General features: G+C 36.6%; 1 protein-coding gene across 1 annotated transcript; it reads right to left on the reverse strand.

Moving 5' to 3' along the window:
- Positions 1-3,879: 3,879 nt before the first annotated feature.
- plk3 (polo-like kinase 3 (Drosophila)) lies at positions 3,880-13,019 on the reverse strand. Its single transcript, XM_041054857.1, has 15 exons — positions 12,681-13,019; positions 11,550-11,657; positions 11,312-11,428; positions 10,889-11,018; positions 10,672-10,759; positions 10,078-10,173; positions 9,646-9,844; positions 9,347-9,473; positions 8,955-9,070; positions 7,653-7,773; positions 7,374-7,457; positions 6,712-6,874; positions 6,396-6,525; positions 6,049-6,156; positions 3,880-5,863 (listed from the first exon to the last, which is right to left on the reverse strand). Exons 1-15 carry the CDS (start codon positions 12,894-12,896, stop codon positions 5,666-5,668), a joined length of 2,001 nt encoding a protein of 666 aa, XP_040910791.1. The 5' UTR covers positions 12,897-13,019; the 3' UTR covers positions 3,880-5,665.
- Positions 13,020-23,393: the final 10,374 nt, after the last annotated feature.

Consider the following 23,393-nt stretch of genomic DNA (forward strand, 5'->3'; position numbering starts at 1 on the left):
TCTAAATACAGCAAGCTTCCCTCCTCTATTTGTAACTGCCAGTGTGAGCAGATACCATCGTTAACATGGGGAGAGATAACAGTTCACTTCTGTCTTTAACACTCAAACTTTAAACCCTATCTCTCCCTAATATGGCCCACATCAGCACAAAATACATTTCTATCTGAATCTGTTTGTCTCCCCCTCTGTATATCTTCCAACATCACACCAGCACAGGTGACATCAGCATAATTTTCAATTGATTATGACATTTCTGGGTCCCCCAGTAGGCTCATGCTTATAGCTGGGGTAACTTGTTGCCTGCCCTATCCCCCCTCTCTCTGCCCTTGTTTGTTGTCTCTCTCTAGACTGTCAGCTATTAAATAAAGGCAGTGTATCCTCATCAAGGATGCACTGTGTGTTATTGATCAGTAGACGGAATTTATCATCCTAGATTTTGAGTGCAGAAAGGCATACCACTGCATCTTTAAAGTAGAGAATTCAGAAAGACTTTGACGGTGGAGATTCCCATTTATACTCCTGAAGTAATAACAGACTGAGTGGAGTGAAGTGAAGGTCTCTCGCTGCAATTAAAGATGTGGAATCAGCACATTTTGGCCTCAGAGTTACAGCAAAGCAGCCTTGTGATCTCTTGCTGCTGCCCCAGATTCCAGGCCGCAATCAGGAGGGAAGTTTGACGACATTTCACACTCTCTCTCTCTCTCCCTCTCTGTCTCTATGGAGTTTCATAGAGTAGCTGCCAAGTGAGTCCTGTCTATCTGTAGGCTTTTTTTCCTGTATACACACAGACACACTCATGTAACACAAAACAACCTACTAACGAGGCTGCATTGGCTCTCATTGCCTCTCTGCTTGTGCCCATGGTTGAAAAAAGCAGCATCATAACAACAGCTGAGAGTGTGGCAATGAGCCAGGCTGTGTGTGTGTGTGTGTGTGTGTGTGTGTAATTGTGTGCTTTTTGTGTGCTCGGTTGTCTAACAACTAGTGCTGTCTGTTGCACGTGAGTATGAGTCAGTTTTGTTTATGTGAATGTGCTTTTTTTGACCAAATGGAAAACATGCGTTTGTGTATGTGAACATGTACAAATTCACGTGTTCATCTACATATCCATGTACTTGCACTAAATGTGTCATCTGCTTGTTTTCACATATCTCCACCTTCTCACTCACCCAGAGGAGCAACATGTAGGGAGTCGTGTCATAAGGTTTTTAACGGGTTCTTCCATCACAGCCGAGGCAGCATGAGGAAATTTTTATAAAGTGTGGTTAACAGTTTACTAATTCTCTGTCAGCACTTGGTTTCTACTGAACTGGTTGTTGGCTGTTATTGTATACCTAACAGCTACACTTCTTCTACACTGTCTTCAAGGTATTCCTAGGTGTGGGAACTATTGGCAAGAACGTAACAAAAAAAAAATGTGTCCTTGTCTTGTACAACCAGTACAACATGCTTGACAGGTTTTAAACAGTAATGTGATTCTCTCACTGACATCATACCATCAGCTATTTTCTCCTTATCTGAAGATGGAATCTCTCAGCTGATCCTGAATGGAAATTTAAACAGAAGACAAAAACTGTTTTTCATTTTTATGTCTCATCCATTTTTATAAAAACAGCAAATTAGCACCAGTTTTGGTTAATTGTGAGAGCTGAATTTTGAACATTTTGGAATAATAATCAGTTTCCATGTTTTGTTGAACAAATAATTTACTGCTGCAAATGTCTTGTTTGTTATTTTGCTAAACGTTTACCATAAAATCTGCTGTCTTATGTTTTTACCAGCTTATCCATTAAATAAAAGTCATGATGACATTGTGTGCCAAGTTCTTGTCTAAATGAATGCATAAATACTGTTTTCACTAATTTACTGCATTACCTTACATTACTATACTGAGAATAGCAAGAAAGGATATGAAACATGTTGGGTTCCTGCTGTTTACTAAAGGAAGTCACACTGGGCTGTACTGACATTTCAATGAACTATTGTGTACTGTACCAACGCTATCATAAGGAATTCATATGCTTTAGATGGTAGACACTGTTTACGTTAATGAAGCGGTTTTTGCACGTGTAAAGATACACTGATGGGGAACTTACTCAGGGGTGTCAGCGATGTTACTGCTCAAGGCAGCAGGGCAACAAGAACAGGGTCATGTTTAGAAGCTCCTCTTTGTACAGAGCAGACTGTCTCTTACGGTCTGCTCTGTACAAAGAGCAAGAAGTAGATCTGGTTTTGGATGCAATTGTGTCACATGAAACATGATAAGACACAATTACACTCACAATGGCTGCTTAGACCATGGCTGTAGGTCCTGTATTTTTTTCTATCAAGAAGGAAATTACAATTCTCTTTAGGACTGACATCAGCAAGAAGAGCCCAGGATTTAGGGCAACACACACCGCCTTCATTGTGTGGTGTAGTGTCATTTGATGTCTGTCATACAATGCACATGACTATAGTACACACCAGAGCTAGTTATGGTGCATTTGGTTCTAGCATGTTTACACACTAAGTTGATGCTTTTAACAGAATGTTGTGTACAGCTACAATATTTTGACAGTACACTTTCATCAGGATAGATGTAATATATTTGCTAGTATGTGTTTTTGCCAACACATCATTGGGATGTGTGTACATTTTGATTTTTAACTTTGTAATTTCAAAGCCAGAGTTTACCTTAATCTGCTGCAAGACTTTTTTGCAATTAATACTGCTCTGACAGTCAAAGGTGCCTTGCTGGTCTTCGCTAATATCAACTGGGGGGGCTGGGGGGCTAGCAGTGTACATTATTGTTAATTTCTCGCTTTTCTCGCAGGGAAGTTGTGGCAACAAGACAAGAAGTGGAGAAACACACCCAAGAGTCCACACTGAAACCTCAGTCAAAGTATTCTGCATGTGAATCAGCCCCTAGACTGAAAAGTCACAGCATACCCAGGCTGCCCTTGTGAGCTGGTACTGTTTATACTCTCTTCCTAGGCTTCTTGCCACATTGAATAGATCTAGTAGATGTCCTTTCCTATCAGTTAAGCTACTTGTCAAGGCATTCATAAGTATAGAATAGTAGAGGATACAGAGGTCAAGGCAGGAAATTTATTTTTATTAGTATGATTTCACTCCTGAAAACGAGGGTCATTTCATGCCAACTCTCTAAATACACAAGAATGTCATCTGCAAAGACAGCAATTTATTCAGAATGCTCATCACCATACATTCTGTAACATCCTTCTAAAGCTTCATAGCCACTGTCAACGGCTCAATCACGCTCACAAAAAGTAATAGGCAGAAAAGACAGTCCTGTCAAGTACCTCTGGCAAGAGCAAAAGCCATTAGAGGCTAGTATTTTCTACTATCTGCCTGCGTTTTTGGTTTTTGTCCTACAAAAGAAACTTGACCCTATATGGAGAAAATGCATTTATGTTTTTATATATGATTTTTGATTAGTTAGTTGATATCTTGCCATATTAAGAAAGAATTTTGTAATAATTTAATATTTTGTCCATCTCACCCAATCCTACTTTTACCTGAAAAAAAAAGTTCTTTCAGTTGATATGAAAACAGCTGAAGCTAAGGTTGGTTTACAAAGAGATAAGATGCCAAATATTAAATTCAGCAGTAGTGAAGTGATACAATATGTGTAATGGCAACACTGTGTCTGTAATAGCAAACAGTGACTATGTGGCACTGACTGCTAAAACTAACGGTATTATGGATAAGCCAACTCATATAATGGTGTGTTTTTGATGCACTCATCCTGCTATCACTGTTAATCTAGTTAAAGCGAAATATCATTTCAAATTTATTTTCAGTCTACTTTAAAATGAGGACAAGCAAATGATGAATATGAAATTTTGCAGTCGGCAATAATGAGGGCAAATGAAGTTCACTTTCAATAAACTTTATTTTTGTCCCATTTCCCCCAAATACATTACATACAAAAGGTGATCAGAATTCCTTGTGTCAAGACCATAACATTTACACAACAATAAATAAAAAAAACATGTATAAATAAAAAATAAATTAACAGGACATTATGTGCCAAAAAATAAAGACTCTTCTGAATTGGCAGATGGCTTTCACAATGTTGGGTTCTTTGAAAACACGTACGTAATACTTGCATTCCAGGTCACAGTTTTTAGGATACAACTCTGGGTCGAGAAAGCAATGTAAACCAATAAGGATTACAGTACAGTACAACGGAGTACAATGTTTTCTTTTTTCAATAATAGATAGTACTGGGATATATACTTATGATACCAGTTGTTCTAAAAGCTTATACCAGGTAGTGAGAGTGTAGTGCTAGTGGATTTACTTTTAAACTCAACTCAAAGTCCAAAAGTAAATCCCACCTGTTAAACCCATTTCAAATCGTGTTTGTATCCAGCTTGACATTCACAAAGGGTCGTTATTGCACTAAACAGACATCCCTCAGAAAGGCACTTTTATCCCCTCCCCCCTCCCCTAACCCTCATATTCCAACAGTTATGTTTACCAGCACATGTGTGGCACACACACATTCACCTACTATATGTGAATTTAAAACTGAATCATTTTAAAAACCAACAAAGAAAATGCCTTTTGGTATCTAGTTAAAAACAAATAAAATATAACAAGTGGTAGTAAAAGTTTCTGCTTTCCAAATGAATTTACAAAGAAAAAAAAAAGTGCAAAACTGTGTTGCTCCCATAGCCCCTTTAATATGTTGTGTACTACTTCAGTGAAATTTGTCTCTAATAACTAACAAAAAGACAGAGGTGATGATGGAGCAGAAGAAGCAATGACTCTCCAAACTTTAGCATCACCATCGTCAAATAAGGCCAGGAATGTTATTTGTGCATGTGAGGTCAAGATCGTAGTGTGATCCTATAGCTGGCTCATAATTGTTTTTGTTTTTTTAAAAGGAGGGAAACAAAATGAATTGTGTGCACCAGAGTCCAAAGAGGCCAGAAACCAACTGAGGGCAGGAGGGTCTCTCTCTCTCTCTAATCAAACCACACTTCTTCCCAAAGCATCTCTTCTGTAAGATCACAGGTCCAGTGCAAGTCAACGGCGTAAAAACCTTGCTGCTAAAATACTTTAGAAAAATGGAGCCTGAAAGCATTCCAGCTGCAAGATTATTCTTGTTCCGTTGCAAGCAAACATGACAATTTTAGTGTTTAGATACCTTTGAGAAACCATGTCTGGGTTATCGGCTATCAGTGGAAGCTGAAAGCTGCAGGGTTGGGTGGTGGCTTTAAAAGAGCCAAGAAGCGGTGGTTTTGAGTGAGTGAGGGAAGGTAATTGGAGTTTGTGTGTTCATATAGGCATCTGCCTGTGAGAAATCCATGATTTCAGGCCAAGTGGGAGTCTTTTAGGTATCAATGCCTTCCAGGTGGACACCTCTGAGGCATAAACTGGACAGGCACACACCCTTGAGGCAGACGCTGCAGTGGGCAACTTCCTGACTGCTTGATGTTCATCAAGGTCAATCAATTTGATAATCAGCAGCCTAAGCACCAGTCGAGACAAGAACATTGCTCAGATGTTGAGCAGGCTTCCATCCTTCAATTGAACAGGCATCAGCCCCTCCCAGCACAGCCTTGAGAAATTATATCAACCAGTCAGGCTGCCAAAGAAAAGGTGTCAACCAGTAAGGCTGCCTCTAAGACATCTGCCTCTCAGGCAGCTCTCAGGCATCAGCGTGGTGTTGGAGCAGCTGCACCACATATCGGAGTCGGTGTCGTAGCTCGCTGGTGCAACCCATCTCATTCAGCATGCTGAGGAGGTAAGTGCATGAGACGCGTTCCCGGCTGATGTAGGTGAGTAAGTAGGAGTCATCAGATGACTTGCACAGGATGATCTTGGTGTGGTCTGTGTAGAAATTAACCTGGAACAATTGAAAACAGAGCATGAACGTTAATAAAGGAGGGCCAAACTGTAAAACGTAAAAAAAGCCATAACCCAAAAGGGTAAATGGCATGTGACTGACTTTTTTTTTGGCAACTGCTGTTTACAGTGTTGTTTTATAACTGCTCCTAGGACTCTAAATATAACATTTGAGCATTTTTGAACCTGCAGAGTGCCGTTGTTGAAGAGCATGACAAGAGCGTGGTCAGTCTTCACCCACTGGAGCAGCAGAGGAGGATCTGAGACCTGTTCTTCACAGTGCAGATCTCCACCCTGAGGAGGTTGGAAAGGTCACAAGGTCAGGTTAAATACTTAATTGCACTGAGATACCTTTGAAAATCTACAACAAAAGTTAGTTATAAATCCTTTTTTGCCTCATAAAAGTTTAAAGACTTTTAAAAGATAAAAAAATATGTATTTTCAAATTAAAGATATAAAATCATTATTTAGTATTTGATTAATCAAATTAATGTCTATAGTGCAGCAGCTAAAACAGTGACATTTCCTCTTACCTCCATGAGGTTCTGTTCCATGTAGTTTGCCATAAGCTCCACAATTTGTTTCTGGCTGCGAAGCTGCTCAGGTAGAGAGCTGGCAGGGAAACTTAAGGGTTTGTTGTTGGTCAAACAATAGTAGACTGTCCTGTTTGGAAGGGAAAATAAAACTTTATTTAAAAAAAAGTCAGACAAAGTTTGAAATTAAAGTCATATTCCCCAAGTTGGAACACAATTCATTTACTTGGCCAGGGTTAGTCATTTCTGTAATAATGAGGGATGTAAATGTTTACAAGATGCCTTAGGTAAATACTGTAACTCTTAAAGTACTTACTTGCGTTGGTCACAAAGACTGAGATGTGTTCCCTCATTGAAAAGCACACCAATACTTTGGTTCGACAGCTGGTAGCCAAAACCGTATTTGTTTGAGTAGTCGACCCATTTAGTCACCCACAGGAAGGACTGTGGTCTGGACAAACAGGGTGGGTTTCTGGTGGCTGGAGAGAGATAAAAATGTTAGGGGGGGCTGTGGAACAACTTAGTAGCATATAATAATATCAATCCAGAGTAAACTGAGAACACAAAAGTAATGTTTATATTTCCAAAGTCTATAAGTCGGCATTTCACAAAATGACCCTATAATATTAGGAAAGATATACGCTCAGAGGTGTTTGGTGCTACATGAGCCAGCAGATATTTATAGAATTTAAAGAAATGGCTGAGGCAAGGAAAAGATCTGGCTGATTAAATTCCAATGATTCTGCTTCATTTTTTATTTAATGCAACAGAAAGTAAAAAATGGTTCATGTTACAAGACTCAAGTGAAGCAGTATTCATTCTGCGTGATGTTTTGGTTCTCTGTAGCCCAATTTCAAATGCAAAGGTTGTAAAGTGCTACTCAGCACACATCAGATCTAACTTGCCAAACACTATCATTAAGCAGTATGTCAAAAGTACTCTTGTAGTCTTTCACATCTCTGCCTCACGCTCTCCTACCTGCAGGCATGGTGGCCAGGCAGCTGTTGAGAACTTTCATGGCAGATTCAGCGACAGCTGCAGGGGTCAGGACATCCTCACATGCTGGAGAGAAAACAAGCAAAACATGAAACACTGATTACAAAAGAATATTTTTAAAAATAAGTATTAAAAAGTAAAGTTTTTTTTGAAGTTTTTAAAAGTGTTTTTTAAAGCCAATCAAAAAAAAAAAAAAAAAAAAAAAAATATATATATATATATATATATATATATATACCCAAAAGAAGTACTGAAACCTACGTTCAGTGCTGCTGGCCATGGTGCCCTTGAAGGAGCGAGAGATTGATTTCCTAGATTCCTCCTCAGCAGGAGTCTGTTCCAGAGGCACAGAGCTGACCAGCTGACCGGTGGGTGAGGGCACCTGAGCAGCAAGGAGAAATATGATTCAACACACATTCAAGACAACAACAAAAAAAAAATATGTGCCAAAAAATTACAATGTTAAATAATTGCATGAGCAAGGCTTGCTTGTCATTTGTGGGTCTAAGCAAAGACTCGTCCTGCAACGTTGCTCTTTTGTTCTAACTTCTGCTACAGCTTGAGCTATAGTTGCTTCATTGGTTTTCAAGGTTTTAATCTTGAGCATATTTCTGCCACTGCGCTGAGGTGAAACAACTTTTAATACCACAGTTTCGATCTGTATGCTTGCAAGCATGCTGCAGCTTTGCTACATTTAGTTCCTAATGCTATGTTACCACAAACCTGTTTTTAAATTATCTGACAGTAATCTGTTAGCATGTCACCTCTTTGTACATAACATATGTACAAAAAAAAACTAAACAAGGGTCTTTGACAACTACTTTGGGTGGTCGGGGGAAAAAAACAAACAAAAAAACTAAGTACACAGTAATGGTTTCCTCAGATTCTTGCTGCTACAAATACTGGCCTTAATATGTCTAAGTGTACTTCAGTGTCTCACTAAACCTTAACTACAACCAACATAAAAGACTGTGATATATTTTTCCTCCGACTTTCACTTGTCTGTTGACAAGCTGAAGGACTTACGGGACAATTCGGCCTCTTATACCGCAGTCTCAGCCAAACAGAGCTAAACAGCCAGAAAAACAAACTTCTAAAACCTCTTTAAAAACAAAGCTGATTCCCTTTAAATATCTGTATAGTTAAAAGCTTTAACCGTGGTTCAAATAATAAATTGCTCCTAATTCAATCTGTCTGAGATGGCCGTCAAAGCTTGTATATGCAGTGCTATTCTGAGGAAAACCACTCCAGCTCTCCTTCATAATTAAAGAATTTATTCATCCACTTTCCACTGCAGTACCATTTATAAGATCTTTTCACTGTTTAAAGGAACATGCTGGCAAGGTTTTAAGCTTACTTCAAACATTGGACGCAAAGCAATTACCAGCCATAAGGGACGCTGTCTGCCATGAAAATATGTACTTCATTTTTGTCTTTGCAAATTAAAGACCAATTGAGAAGTTTCATGGGACTTGATTACTTTATTAGTAGTTGGAATTACCCCATTTTTAACTAGTCCAACATTTTTTTTTCTAGCAGAAGTGGGGAGAAAAAAAAATCTACCTCATTAGGTCCCACTGTCTTGTGGCTGATCTGGCGGTTGATTGAACATTTAACGATGCCGGAAACCAGCTTGGAAAAGTCTTTGTCATCTTTTTCCTCGCATGGAATCTTCTCCACTGCAACAACAAGATTTGTACAATGTAGTCACAACAAATATGCTCAAGCATGGGAGAAACACAAATGCCTAAAGTGATCTAAAAACCGCTTGAAGGAAAACTAGAACTGAATTACTATCTGATGGCTCAGCTTAAACATTTTTAAACAACAGTCTTGTAAGAGAAAACTGGATTAACAAGATACCAGGACAAATATGTAACTAAGGAAATTACTCGCAAAATGAATGACCTAGCCTTCTACTGTGTCGGTCATTTGATTGCTGCGCTGCTGCTTACCTTTTGATTTCTTCTTGCCAAAGAAGCTCTTGGCCATTTTAGTGAAGAACTTCTTGGCAGGGCTGGGGGGGTGGAGCTCTGGCACCATTACACAGCTGCTGGGGGGAAGCTTATCAGGAGTGAAACCCTAGAGGAGCAAGAGGCAGAGAGAAGGCAGACAAAGAAGGTGAGGAAGATGCAAAGGGGAAGCAGACAGCACATAGCTCAATCTGAGCCTGATGATACATCAACTACTCTCCAAACAAGCATTAGCATTTTGATTATGGTTTCATTAAAATGACACCATCACTGTGACATACTTTGGTGAAGAACTCATGGTTGAGGATTTGATCCAGTGTGAGTCTGTCGCTGGGGTTTTTCTGCAGAATGCCTGAGATGAGTTTCTGTGCAGCAGGGGAGAGTGTGGAGGGCAGGTTGTACCGAACTTCCTTGATACATTTGTAGGTCTCCTTCAGGTCAAGAGTCTCAAACGGAGGGCTGCCACACATCAGTGTGTACCTGAATAGGAGAAACCAAGGCAACCATTTAAATTGCTGATTCCGACTAAAACGCGGTCTTACTGTTCGAGTGCAATGTCCTCATTTCCACGCTGACTGAGATAGGATAAGATAAAAGCAAAGCATGACGCTCCAAAATACACAAGTGTTATTTTCCACATGACTAGAGAAGACAAACAACTCTGGGTTAAAATTAGCCAAAAAAAAAAAAAAAAAAAAAAAAAAAACACTCACATGACACATCCAAGCGACCATACATCAGACTCCGTGCCGTGGCCCTGTCTGTTGAGCACCTCAGGAGCCAAGTAGTTGGGAGTCCCACAAATTGTCCTGAGAAAAACAAGTAGGACAGATTTAATGCTTCAAACTGTTAAATTCATTTTCCGTTCTGTAGCTGTATCATGCAGATAAGGAAGTAGTGGTTGAAGCATTTTTTCCCCTCACAATTATTCTTCTGGTATTCCACAGGAAGGTGTCATACTGGTATTGAAACTCTGATCTAAGCGCTAGACTCAACTGCCGCTTGTAAACCGGTTTAGTTAGGTACTTACTGAGGGGAAAAATGCTGGGAGGAAGAATGTGCTAAGTAACTGACATAATGGTTTTAGGTCAGTGCGCACTGTGCAAGCCTAGAAAACAGCTAAGATTGTAATGTTCAAAGTCTGGATACCCCTCAAGAAGTAATGTTGATGAATGGGTGTATAATAGGAGTAATAGTGAGAAAAGTTCCAAAGCAATTTATCACTTTCAAATATATATGTTTTTCGTCCATCTGAGAGTTTACAGCTAATTCCCATTGATTAAACTAAATAAATAAATAATTCTAACTTTTTCCTCTGCTCGACTGTCTCCAGCTTGGCAGCGAGGCCAAAGTCTCCCAGCCGCAGTTCCATGTTCTCATTGACAAAGAAGTTGCCTAAAAGAGACAAAAACATTTGACCAGTCAGCATTCCACAGATAACATGTGCTTTGCCCAAAGTCACAGCAGATTCCTGGGATTCTTGTGTGTGCGTAAAGCCACATTTTCAGTCATGTGATCACATACCTAGCTTGAGATCTCTGTGCAGGATTCCTCTGCTGTGGAGGTATTTGAGGCCCGATATGATCTGTCTGAGGTAATATCGCACTTCTGGCTCTGTGAGTGTGTGTCTGGCCTTCCAAATGTGCGCTAGGGACTGCAGAGACAAAGCAATGAGTGAACTGTCAACCCCGCATCCGTCAGTGGGAATGTACAACACTGCTGCAAGCACATCACACACACACACACTCTGCAGTAGCATTAAAATGAGGTGCTGATGTAAACTAGGTGGGTGTCTGGGACTTTACGTCAATGGTGACTTGAAAAGAGAGGAAATTATTATATTCAGTTTTGTTTCTATTGTACCGCTGTCGAGAAATACAAGACAAGCTGTATACTGTATGTGCAAGAAAACTGTGCAGACTGTTCTAGGCATTTCTGAAGTCTCACCTTCCGACTGCAGAGCTCGAGGAATATGTAGATGTTTTCATGGTCTTCAAAATGATGAGAGAATTTCACCACGTGCTTGTGTGACAGGGTTTTGTGCAGTTCGATCTCATTTGTAATCTGTCCAAAAAAAATAAATAAATTGACAATCACTCGATTTGTGAGCATATTTCAAACCTAGACATTTGAAGTCTGGTTATGCAACATTCTCTCTACTGCACAAATACGTGTGATCACGTACCTTGTCCCTCTGATGTGGTTTGGACACCCTGCTCTGTGGAATCACCTTCACGGCATACATTTTGTTGGTGGAGAGGTCCGTCATCTCGTAGCATCGAGCAAAGCCACCCTTGGGGGAAACAAACATAATGATCAGATAAAGCAGCAGGTTGAAAACCTGCAATGGTCATAAATAATCTGCCTCAGTGGCAAGTGTTTGACCCAGTGATCAATATCTATACAGCAATGATTTAGCCAAGTCTGATGTGGAGACAAAGGATCTGTTAAACAGGTGAGGAAACATGCAACCCAGGATTACACAGAATTTTTAAAAAGGGTTAAATCTGTTCCAATGACTCATTTTATAATCAAAGTAATCAGCATCCTTTGTTGCCTCGGATGTGCTGCTATGCTTTAAAACGGCCATCGACCTCAAATATCATGTTTATTGCTGTTTATTCAAGCATTTTTCTATTGATGCAATCAAGAATATATAGGCTTGAGGACATGAGGGATGAGGCAGACCAGGCTACTGCATTCATTAACCGTGAAATTGACGGAGACGTTTCCAGCTCTGCGGCAGGCAGCAGAGGAAAAAAAGAGAGAGAGAGAGACTTGGCTGACTGCCCGACGCAGCGTATCGATGACGAGCAACATGTTGATACAGTCGCTCCATTCACATACAGCACATACGGCATCAAAAATCATTACAGTGGCAACAATGCGAGGCAGGGGGACAATAGCATAGGTCAGACAGAATGGTTTTTGGTTTAACAGTCAGTCTGAGGTGCCATTGAAATGCAGGGATCATTATAAATAATAACTCTTGAGGTTTTAGAAGGTGTTGCCAATCCTGTGTGCGCCCAGGAGCTGGGCACACCTTGCGCCTGATTCATTCAGCAATGACGCGCACAGCAGGGAGAGATTGGTCACATCCACCACGAGGTCATTCCCTATGCCTGCCTAAGTAACACACCTGGAAAACAGCTGACAACTAATTTTTAAATCATTCACAGCTTCCGTATCAACCTGAAACGGCGATTCATTCCTACGGACTCTAGATCCATCTATCGCCTCCGATGAAACGCCTCAAAAAGATTCCGGTGGTGAAGCGAGGCTATCACATGTAAAGGAAAAAAAAAAATCTTCGTACCTTTCCCAAAAGCTTTCCTTTGCTGTAAGATTTTCCTGTCTTGGAGTCTGTCACCACCTGGGCCAGCTCTGGTTTGGTTTGTTCGAGTTTATTCCTGCTGGTTTTCACCGGGGCAGAGGACTGTTGGGGTCCACGCTCTGGAACAGCCTTAAATAAATCCGCATTCATGGTGTGGCACGAAATACGCTGCGTCGCGGTGAAACAACCGGCATCCATTTAACACGGCGGTAAAAGCGATCAGTTCGTGTATATATAAATATTTAAGTGAATATATCCCCTTCGCTTATTTATTTCAGTAGTTGGTCTGGTGCGTAACGATGCGTCCGCCTCTTCCGACCGTATCCATCTGGCGTGTCTGGGCTCAGCTCTCTCCGCCTGATATAGGCGAGCAGCGACGTCACGATGCAGGGGCGGAGGAAGTGGCGGCGCTGGTGGAGAAAGTCCAGACGATTTGCTCAGACAGGATCTCAATCAAAACATAATCCGGAATGTACGAAAAAATATGAATGAAACAGCTCATGAAGAAAGAATCGGTTTAACTCGTGTTGGTGCACCTCATGTCTCAGAGCTGCTGTGAGGCCAGTGACACGCTGTGACCCGGTGGTGGTGGGGGTTGGGGATTCACTGTTTGTCCACAGACCCATAATTTCTTGGAGGGGACGAGGGGTCCTGTAAAACGGTGCAGAGGGTGAAAACTGCGAGGATATTCTGTACTCTATAATTCCCATTTTAGTTAATCCCCTGAGATAAACCTGAGCTCTTGACTTTGGCTCTTTCATTATTTAAGGGATTATGTTAAGAAATGCACGTGTCCAAGTGAATATCTTAGCCAGCCTAAATTATTCTGGCTATATTGTTATCATTTTTACTCTGCATCTACTGCTTGATCCCACGTCCTTTCCATGACACCCATGAACAAATTTTGATAAAGAATGTTGATATACTGATTTATGCCTCTGCCTATGTCACTGCTCACAAGCAACTATATAACACCTGCTTAAATACGGCCAAAGATGGCTGTCTGATTCTGAGCTGGAGGGCTGAGGCTCACGCTCAGCCGACTTTGGCTCTGGGTTCATGTTGATGTTGCATGTTGTTTCTTCTCGCCGGAATCAGGCCAGTCCACCAGCTCCTGCTGCTACCAAATGCAGCGTAACAGCATACATTGTAGAAATGTAGTGGAGTAGAAAGTACAGATAATTGCTGCAAAATGTAATGAAGTAAAATCAAAAGTATGCATTATTATTTTTACTTAAGTAAAGTATAGATACGTAAAAAAAAATACTTAAGGATAGTAACGAAGTACAAATACTTTGTTACATTCCACCACTGTTGTCAGGTCAGTTTACATCCACAGGTCAAGCCGATGGCAAACATCAGGAGCGCCCTCTGCTGGAGCATCAGGTGAACTGAACACCTGACGGATCAGTTCACCAACAGGTCAGTTTTACTGATGGGTCAGTTTACCGACAGGTCAGTTTACCGTCATGACAGTTTACTGACAGGTCAGCAGCGGTGGAGGAAGTACTGAAGCTTAGTACTTAAGTAAAAGTACAAATATCCCGCAAAACATTTACTCAAGTGACAGTGGAAGCACTACATCAAGAATCTTACTTAAGAAAAAGTCCTAAGTAAGTAAAAATACTCACGCAAGGGGTTATCTCAGTGTCGGGGCTGTGCCATTTAAAAAAAATGACTTTATTGATCCCTCCTGGGGAAATTACTCTGCATTTTACCCACACCAAGTGAACGAAATACACACACACACTCACACATAAGCATGCACATGCACTAGAGACGCTGGGGCAGGGGGCTGCCTAGGAGCTGGGGTGTTGGTGTTATTTACATAAAGTTGTTGTATTTGTACTTTGTTGGTTCACTTACCTTTCCTATTTCATTGAATGCAAAGTGAATTTGTAATTTCCCAACTGACGGTGAATGCACCTCGATCGCGGCTGTACGGCGAAATACAGACACTAGTTATTTTTCCTTTGCCCGTGTGGCTGTTATAGTTCGAAGTGTCGCTCGTTAACTTCCAGTGTGTGTCTGTAGTGTTTTAGTGTGTACCTGCTTAAAGGTGGGTGTAATGTTCACATCAGGAGTCATTTTCATTGCTTAGTAGCCTGTTGCCAACGGCTAAGTTCGCCTATGACCCGTAAGAGGCTATATGTTAGCTTGTTCGTAACGCTGACATGCTTAGTTTGCGTTTACCGTCCTTGCATATGTTTTATTTACATAAGTTATAAATATTGAACTGCATTGCACGTTATACTTAGCGTTCATTATGTATTGTCGTTTCAGACCACTCACTCACTCGTTCACACATACACACACACTGAAGGAAGCACAGAAATAAATAGACTAACTCGACTGGACGTCTGGCATTTTCTTTAATCGGGACATCTACATAATCTGAACCACTGAAAAAGAACATTCCTGGAGCCTGTCTCCTCTTCATTTGGCCGATTTTGACGGCCAAAAAAAGTAAAAAAAAAAAAAAAAAAAAGACATTTTTATGACATTTTGAGGCAAAATTTTTTTTTTGACTTTTTTGTCCGATTTTGACGCCTTACTATACTATGACCATTTTTATGACATTTTGAGGCTAAAAAAATGTTTTACTTTTTTGTCCGAATTTGACGCCTTACTACACTATGACCATTTTTATGACATTTTGAGGCAAAAAATTTTTTTGACTTTTTTTGTCCGATTTTGACGCCTTACTATACTATGACCATTTTTATGACATTTTGAGGCAAAACATTTTTTTGACTTTTTTTGTCCGATTTTGACGCCTTACTATACTATGACCATTTTTATGACATTTTGAGGCAAAAATTTTTTTTGACTTTTTATGTCCGATTTTGACGCCTTACTATACTATGACCATTTTTATGACATTTTGAGACAAAAAAATTTTTTGACTTTTTTTGTCCGATTTTGACGCCTTACTATACTATGACCATTTTTATGACATTTTGAGGCAAAATTTTTTTTTGACTTTTTATGTCCGATTTTGACGCCTTACTATACTATGACCATTTTTATGACATTTTGAGACAAAAAAAAAATTTGACTTTTTTTGTCCGATTTTGACGCCTTTACTATACTATGACCATTTTTATGACATTTTGAGGTCAAAAAAATTTTTGACTTTTTTTGGCCGAAAAAAACGCCTTACTATACTATGACGTTTTTTATGACATTTTGAGGTCAAAAAAATTTTTGACTTTTTTTGGCTGAAAAAAACGCCTTACTATACTATGACGTTTTTTATGACATTTTGAGGTCAAAAAAATTTTTGACTTTTTTTGGCCGATTTTGACGCCTTACTATACTATGACGTTTTTTATGACATTTTGAGGTCAAAAAATTTTTTGACTTTTTTTGGCCGAAAAAAACGCCTTACTATACTATGACGTTTTTTTATGACATTTTGAGGTCAAAAAAAATGTTGACTTTTTTTGTCCGATTTTGACGCCTTATTATACTATGACGTTTTTTATGACATTTTGAGGGCAAAAAAAATTTTGACTTTTTTTGGCCGAAAAAAACGCCTTACTATACTATGACATTTTTTATGACATTTTGAGGTCAAAAAAAATTTTGACTTTTTTTGTTCGATTTTGACGCCATACTATACTATGACGTTTTTTATGACATTTTGAGGTCAAAAAAAATTTTGACTTTTTTTGGCAGAAAAAAACACCTTACTATACTATGACGTTTTTTATGACATTTTGAGGTCAAAAAAATTTTTGACTTTTTTTGGCCGAAAAAAACGCCTTACTATACTATGACGTTTTTTATGATATTCTGAGGTCAAAAAAAATTTTGACTTTTTTTGGCCGATTTTGACGCCTTACTATACTATGACGTTTTTTATGACATTTTGAGGTCAAAAAAATTTTTGAATTTTTTTGGCCGAAAAAAACGCCTTACTATACTATGACGTTTTTTATGACATTTTGAGGTCAAAAAAAATTTTGACTTTTTTTGGCCGAAAAAAACGGCTTACTATACTATGACGTTTTTTATGACATTTTGAGGTCAAAAAAAATGTTGACTTTTTTTGGCCGAAAAAAACGCCTTACTATACTATGACGTTTTTTATGACATTTTGAGGTCAAAAAAATTTTGACTTTTTTTATCTGATTTTGACGCCATAATATACTATGACGTTTTTTATGACATTTTGAGGTCAAAAAAATTTTGACTTTTTTTGGCCGATTTTGACGCCTTACTATACTATGACGTTTTTTATGACATTTTGAAGTGAAAAAAAATTTTGACTTTTTTTGGCAGAAAAAAACACCTTACTATACTATGACGTTTTTTATGACATTTTGAGGTCAAAAAAATTTTTGACTTTTTTTGGCCGAAAAAAACGCCTTACTATACTATGACGTTTTTTATGATATTCTGAGGTCAAAAAAAATTTTGACTTTTTTTGGCCGATTTTGACGCCTTACTATACTATGACGTTTTTTATGACATTTTGAGGTCAAAAAAATTTTGACTTTTTTTGTCTGATTTTGACGCCATAATATACTATGACGTTTTTTATGACATTTTGAGGTCAAAAAAATTTTGACTTTTTTTGGCCGATTTTGACGCCTTACTATACTATGACGTTTTTTATGACATTTTGAAGTGAAAAAAAATTTTGACTTTTTTTGGCCGAAAAAAACGCCTTACTATACTATGACGTTTTTTATGACATTTTGAGGTGAAAAAAAATGTTGACTTTTTTTGGCCGAAAAAAAACGCCTTACTATACTATGACGTTTTTTATGACATTTTGAGGTCAAAAAAAATTTTGACTTTTTTTGGCCGAAAAAAACGCCTGACTATACTATGACGTTTTTTATGACATTTTGAGGTGAAAAAAAATGTTGACTTTTTTTTGCCGAAAAAAAACGCCTTACTATACTATGACGTTTTTTATGACATTTTGAGGTCAAAAAAAATGTTGACTTTTTTTGGCCGATTTTGACGCCTTACTATACTATGACGTTTTTTATGACATTTTGAGGTCAAAAAAATTTTTGACTTTTTTTGGCCGAAAAAAACGCCTTACTATACTATGACATTTTTTATGACATTTTGAGGTAAAAAAATTTTTTGACTTTTTTTGGCCGAAAAAAACGCCTTACTATACTATGACGTTTTTTATGACATTTTGAGGTCAAAAAAAATTTTGACTTTTTTTGGCCGATTTTGACGCCTTACTATACTATGACGTTTTTTATGACATTTTGAGGTCAAAAAAATTTTTGACTTTTTTTGGCCTAAAAAAACGCCTTACTATACTATGACGTTTTTTATGACATTTTGAGGTCAAAAAAATTTTTGACTTTTTTTGGCCGAAAAAAACGCCTTACTATACTATGACATTTTTTATGACATTTTGAGGTCAAAAAATTTTTTGACTTTTTTTGGCCGATTTTGACGCCTTACTATACTATGACGTTTTTTATGACATTTTGAGGTCAAAAAATTTTTTGACTTTTTTTGGCCGAAAAAAACGCCTTACTATACTATGACGTTTTTTATGACATTTTGAGGTCAAAAAAAATGTTGACTTTTTTTGTCCGATTTTGACGCCATACTATACTATGACGTTTTTTATGACATTTTGAGGTCAAAAAAATTTTTGACTTTTTTTGGCCGAAAAAAACGCCTTACTATACTATGACGTTTTTTATGACATTTTGAGGTCAAAAAAAATTTTGACTTTTTTTGGCCGATTTTGACGCCTTACTATACTATGACGTTTTTTATGACATTTTGAAGTGAAAAAATTTTTTGACTTTTTTTGGCCGAAAAAAACGCCTTACTATACTATGACGTTTTTTATGACATTTTGAGGTCAAAAAAAATTTTGACTTTTTTTGGCCGAAAAAAACGCCTTACTATACTATGACGTTTTTTATGACATTTTGAGGTCAAAAAAAATGTTGACTTTTTTTGGCCGAAAAAAACGCCTTACTATACTATGACGTTTTTTATGACATTTTGAGGTCAAAAAAAATGTTGACTTTTTTTGGCCGAAAAAAACGCCTTACTATACTATGACGTTTTTTATGACATTTTGAGGTCAAAAAAAATTTTGACTTTTTTTGGCCGATTTTGACGCCTTACTATACTATGACGTTTTTTATGACATTTTGAGGTCAAAAAAAATTTTGACTTTTTTTGGCCGAAAAAAACGCCTTACTATACTATGACGTTTTTTATGACATTTTGAGGTCAAAAAAAATTTTGACTTTTTTTGGCCGATTTTGACGCCTTACTATACTATGACGTTTTTTATGACATTTTGAGGTCAAAAAAATTTTTGAATTTTTTTGGCCGAAAAAAACGCCTTACTATACTATGACGTTTTTTATGACATTTTGAGGTCAAAAAAAATTTTGACTTTTTTTGGCCGAAAAAAACGCCTTACTATACTATGACGTTTTTTATGACATTTTGAGGTAAAAAAAAATGTTGACTTTTTTTGGCCGAAAAAAACGCCTTACTATACTATGACGTTTTTTATGACATTTTGAGGTCAAAAAAAATGTTGACTTTTTTTGGCCGAAAAAAACGCCTTACTATACTATGACGTTTTTTATGACATTTTGAGGTCAAAAAAAATTTTGACTTTTTTTGGCCGATTTTGACGCCTTACTATACTATGACGTTTTTTATGACATTTTGAGGTCAAAAAAATTTTTGACTTTTTTTGGCCGAAAAAAACGCCTTACTATACTATGACGTTTTTTATGATATTTTGAGGTCAAAAAAAATTTTGACTTTTTTTGGCCGAAAAAAACGCCTTACTATACTATGACGTTTTTTATGACATTTTGAGGTCAAAAAAAATTTTGACTTTTTTTGGCCGATTTTGACGCCTTACTATACTATGACGTTTTTTATGACATTTTGAGGTCAAAAAAATTTTTGACTTTTTTTGGCCGAAAAAAACGCCTTACTATACTATGACGTTTTTTATGACATTTTGAGGTCAAAAAAAATTTTGACTTTTTTTGGCCGAAAAAAACGCCTTACTATACTATGACGTTTTTTATGACATTTTGAGGTCAAAAAAATTTTTGACTTTTTTTGGCCGAAAAAAACGCCTTACTATACTATGACGTTTTTTATGACATTTTGAGGTCAAAAAAAATTTTGACTTTTTTTGGCCGATTTTGACGCCTTACTATACTATGACGTTTTTTATGACATTTTGAGGTCAAAAAATTTTTTGACTTTTTTTGGCCGAAAAAAACGCCTTACTATACTATGACGTTTTTTATGACATTTTGAGGTCAAAAAAAATGTTCACTTTTTTTGTCCGATTTTGACGCCATACTATACTATGACGTTTTTTATGACATTTTGAGGTCAAAAAAATTTTTGACTTTTTTTGGCCGAAAAAAACGCCTTACTATACTATGACGTTTTTTATGACATTTTGAGGTCAAAAAAAATTTTGACTTTTTTTGGCCGATTTTGACGCCTTACTATACTATGACGTTTTTTATGACATTTTGAAGTGAAAAAATTTTTTGACTTTTTTTGGCCGAAAAAAACGCCTTACTATACTATGACGTTTTTTATGACATTTTGAGGTCAAAAAAAATTTTGACTTTTTTTGGCCGAAAAAAACGCCTTACTATACTATGACGTTTTTTATGACATTTTGAGGTCAAAAAAATTTTTGAATTTTTTTGGCCGAAAAAAACGCCTTACTATACTATGACGTTTTTTATGACATTTTGAGGTCAAAAAAAATTTTGACTTTTTTTGGCCGAAAAAAACGCCTTACTATACTATGACGTTTTTTATGACATTTTGAGGTAAAAAAAAATGTTGACTTTTTTTGGCCGAAAAAAACGCCTTACTATACTATGACGTTTTTTATGACATTTTGAGGTCAAAAAAAATGTTGACTTTTTTTGGCCGAAAAAAACGCCTTACTATACTATGACGTTTTTTATGATATTTTGAGGTCAAAAAAAATTTTGACTTTTTTTGGCCGAAAAAAACGCCTTACTATACTATGACGTTTTTTATGACATTTTGAGGTCAAAAAAATTTTTGACTTTTTTTGGCCGAAAAAAACGCCTTACTATACTATGACGCTTTTTATGACATTTTGAGGTCAAAAAAAATTTTGACTTTTTTTGGCCGATTTTGACGCCTTACTATACTATGACGTTTTTTATGACATTTTGAGGTCAAAAAAATTTTTGACTTTTTTTGGCCGAAAAAAACGCCTTACTATACTATGACGTTTTTTATGACATTTTGAGGTCAAAAAAATTTTTGACTTTTTTTGGCCGAAAAAAACGCCTTACTATACTATGACGTTTTTTATGACATTTTGAGGTCAAAAAAAATTTTGACTTTTTTTGTCCGATTTTGACGCCATACTATACTATGATGTTTTTTATGACATTTTGAGGTCAAAAAATTTTTTGACTTTTTTTGGCCGAAAAAAACGCCTTACTATACTATGACGTTTTTTATGACATTTTGAGGTCAAAAAAATTTTTGACTTTTTTTGGCCGAAAAAAACGCCTTACTATACTATGACGTTTTTTATGACATTTTGAGGTCAAAAAAAATGTTGACTTTTTTTGGCCGATTTTGACGCCTTACTATACTATGACGTTTTTTATGACATTTTGAGGTCAAAAAAATTTTTGACTTTTTTTGGCCGATTTTGACACCTTACTATACTATGACGTTTTTTATGACATTTTGAGGTCAAAAAAATTTTTGACTTTTTTTGGCCGATTTTGACGCCTTACTATACTATGACGTTTTTTATGACATTTTGAGGTCAAAAAAAATTTTGACTTTTTTTGGCCGAAAAAAACGCCTTACTATACTATGACGTTTTTTATGACATTTTGAGGTCAAAAATTTTTTTGACTTTTTTTGGCCGATTTTGACGCCTTACTATACTATGACGTTTTTTATGATATTTTGAGGTCAAAAAATTTTTTGACTTTTTTTGGCCTAAAAAAACGCCTTACTATACTATGACGTTTTTTATGACATTTTGAGGTCAAAAAAAATTTTGACTTTTTTTGGCCGATTTTGACGCCTTACTATACTATGACGTTTTTTATGACATTTTGAGGTCAAAAAAAATTTTGACTTTTTTTGGCCGATTTTGACGCCTTACTATACTATGACGTTTTTTATGACATTTTGAGGTCAAAAAAATTTTTGACTTTTTTTGGCCGAAAAAAACGCCTTACTATACTATGACGTTTTTTATGATATTTTGAGGTCAAAAAAAATTTTGACTTTTTTTGGCCGAAAAAAACGCCTTACTATACTATGACGTTTTTTATGACATTTTGAGGTCAAAAAAATTTTTGACTTTTTTTGGCCGAAAAAAACGCCTTACTATACTATGACGCTTTTTATGACATTTTGAGGTCAAAAAAAATTTTGACTTTTTTTGGCCGATTTTGACGCCTTACTATACTATGACGTTTTTTATGACATTTTGAGGTCAAAAAAATTTTTGACTTTTTTTGGCCGAAAAAAACGCCTTACTATACTATGACGTTTTTTATGACATTTTGAGGTCAAAAAAATTTTTGACTTTTTTTGGCCGAAAAAAACGCCTTACTATACTATGACGTTTTTTATGACATTTTGAGGTCAAAAAAAATTTTGACTTTTTTTGTCCGATTTTGACGCCATACTATACTATGATGTTTTTTATGACATTTTGAGGTCAAAAAATTTTTTGACTTTTTTTGGCCGAAAAAAACGCCTTACTATACTATGACGTTTTTTATGACATTTTGAGGTCAAAAAAATTTTTGACTTTTTTTGGCCGAAAAAAACGCCTTACTATACTATGACGTTTTTTATGACATTTTGAGGTCAAAAAAAATGTTGACTTTTTTTGGCCGATTTTGACGCCTTACTATACTATGACGTTTTTTATGACATTTTGAGGTCAAAAAAATTTTTGACTTTTTTTGGCCGATTTTGACACCTTACTATACTATGACGTTTTTTATGACATTTTGAGGTCAAAAAAATTTTTGACTTTTTTTGGCCGATTTTGACGCCTTACTATACTATGACGTTTTTTATGACATTTTGAGGTCAAAAAAAATTTTGACTTTTTTTGGCCGAAAAAAACGCCTTACTATACTATGACGTTTTTTATGACATTTTGAGGTCAAAAATTTTTTTGACTTTTTTTGGCCGATTTTGACGCCTTACTATACTATGACGTTTTTTATGATATTTTGAGGTCAAAAAATTTTTTGACTTTTTTTGGCCTAAAAAAACGCCTTACTATACTATGACGTTTTTTATGACATTTTGAGGTCAAAAAAAATTTTGACTTTTTTTGGCCGATTTTGACGCCTTACTATACTATGACGTTTTTTATGACATTTTGAGGTCAAAAAAATTTTTGACTTTTTTTGGCCTAAAAAAACGCCTTACTATACTATGACGTTTTTTATGACATTTTGAGGTCAAAAAATTTTTTGACTTTTTTTGGCCTAAAAAAACGCCTTACTATACTATGACGTTTTTTATGACATTTTGAAGTGAAAAAAATTTTTGACTTTTTTTGGCCGAAAAAAACGCCTTACTATACTATGACGTTTTTTATGACATTTTGAGGTCAAAAAAAATGTTGACTTCTTATGGCATAAAAAAACGCCTTACTATACTATG

Source organism: Toxotes jaculatrix, chromosome 14 (assembly GCF_017976425.1).
Source record: "Toxotes jaculatrix isolate fToxJac2 chromosome 14, fToxJac2.pri, whole genome shotgun sequence".
Classification (NCBI taxonomy): domain Eukaryota; kingdom Metazoa; phylum Chordata; class Actinopteri; family Toxotidae; genus Toxotes; species Toxotes jaculatrix.

Excerpts from the sequence above, each read along its gene's own strand:
- plk3 (XM_041054857.1), bottom strand. The coding sequence starts at position 12,896 with ATGGATGCCGGTTGTTTCACCGCGACGCAGCGTATTTCGTGCCACACC. Across the intron at positions 10,174-10,671 it reads ACAGTCGAGCAGAGGAAAAA|GACAATTTGTGGGACTCCCA; the intron begins GTTAGAATTATT and ends TGTTTTTCTCAG. Across the intron at positions 6,526-6,711 it reads AGTCTTTGTGACCAACGCAA|GACAGTCTACTATTGTTTGA; the intron begins GTAAGTACTTTA and ends CCTTCCAAACAG.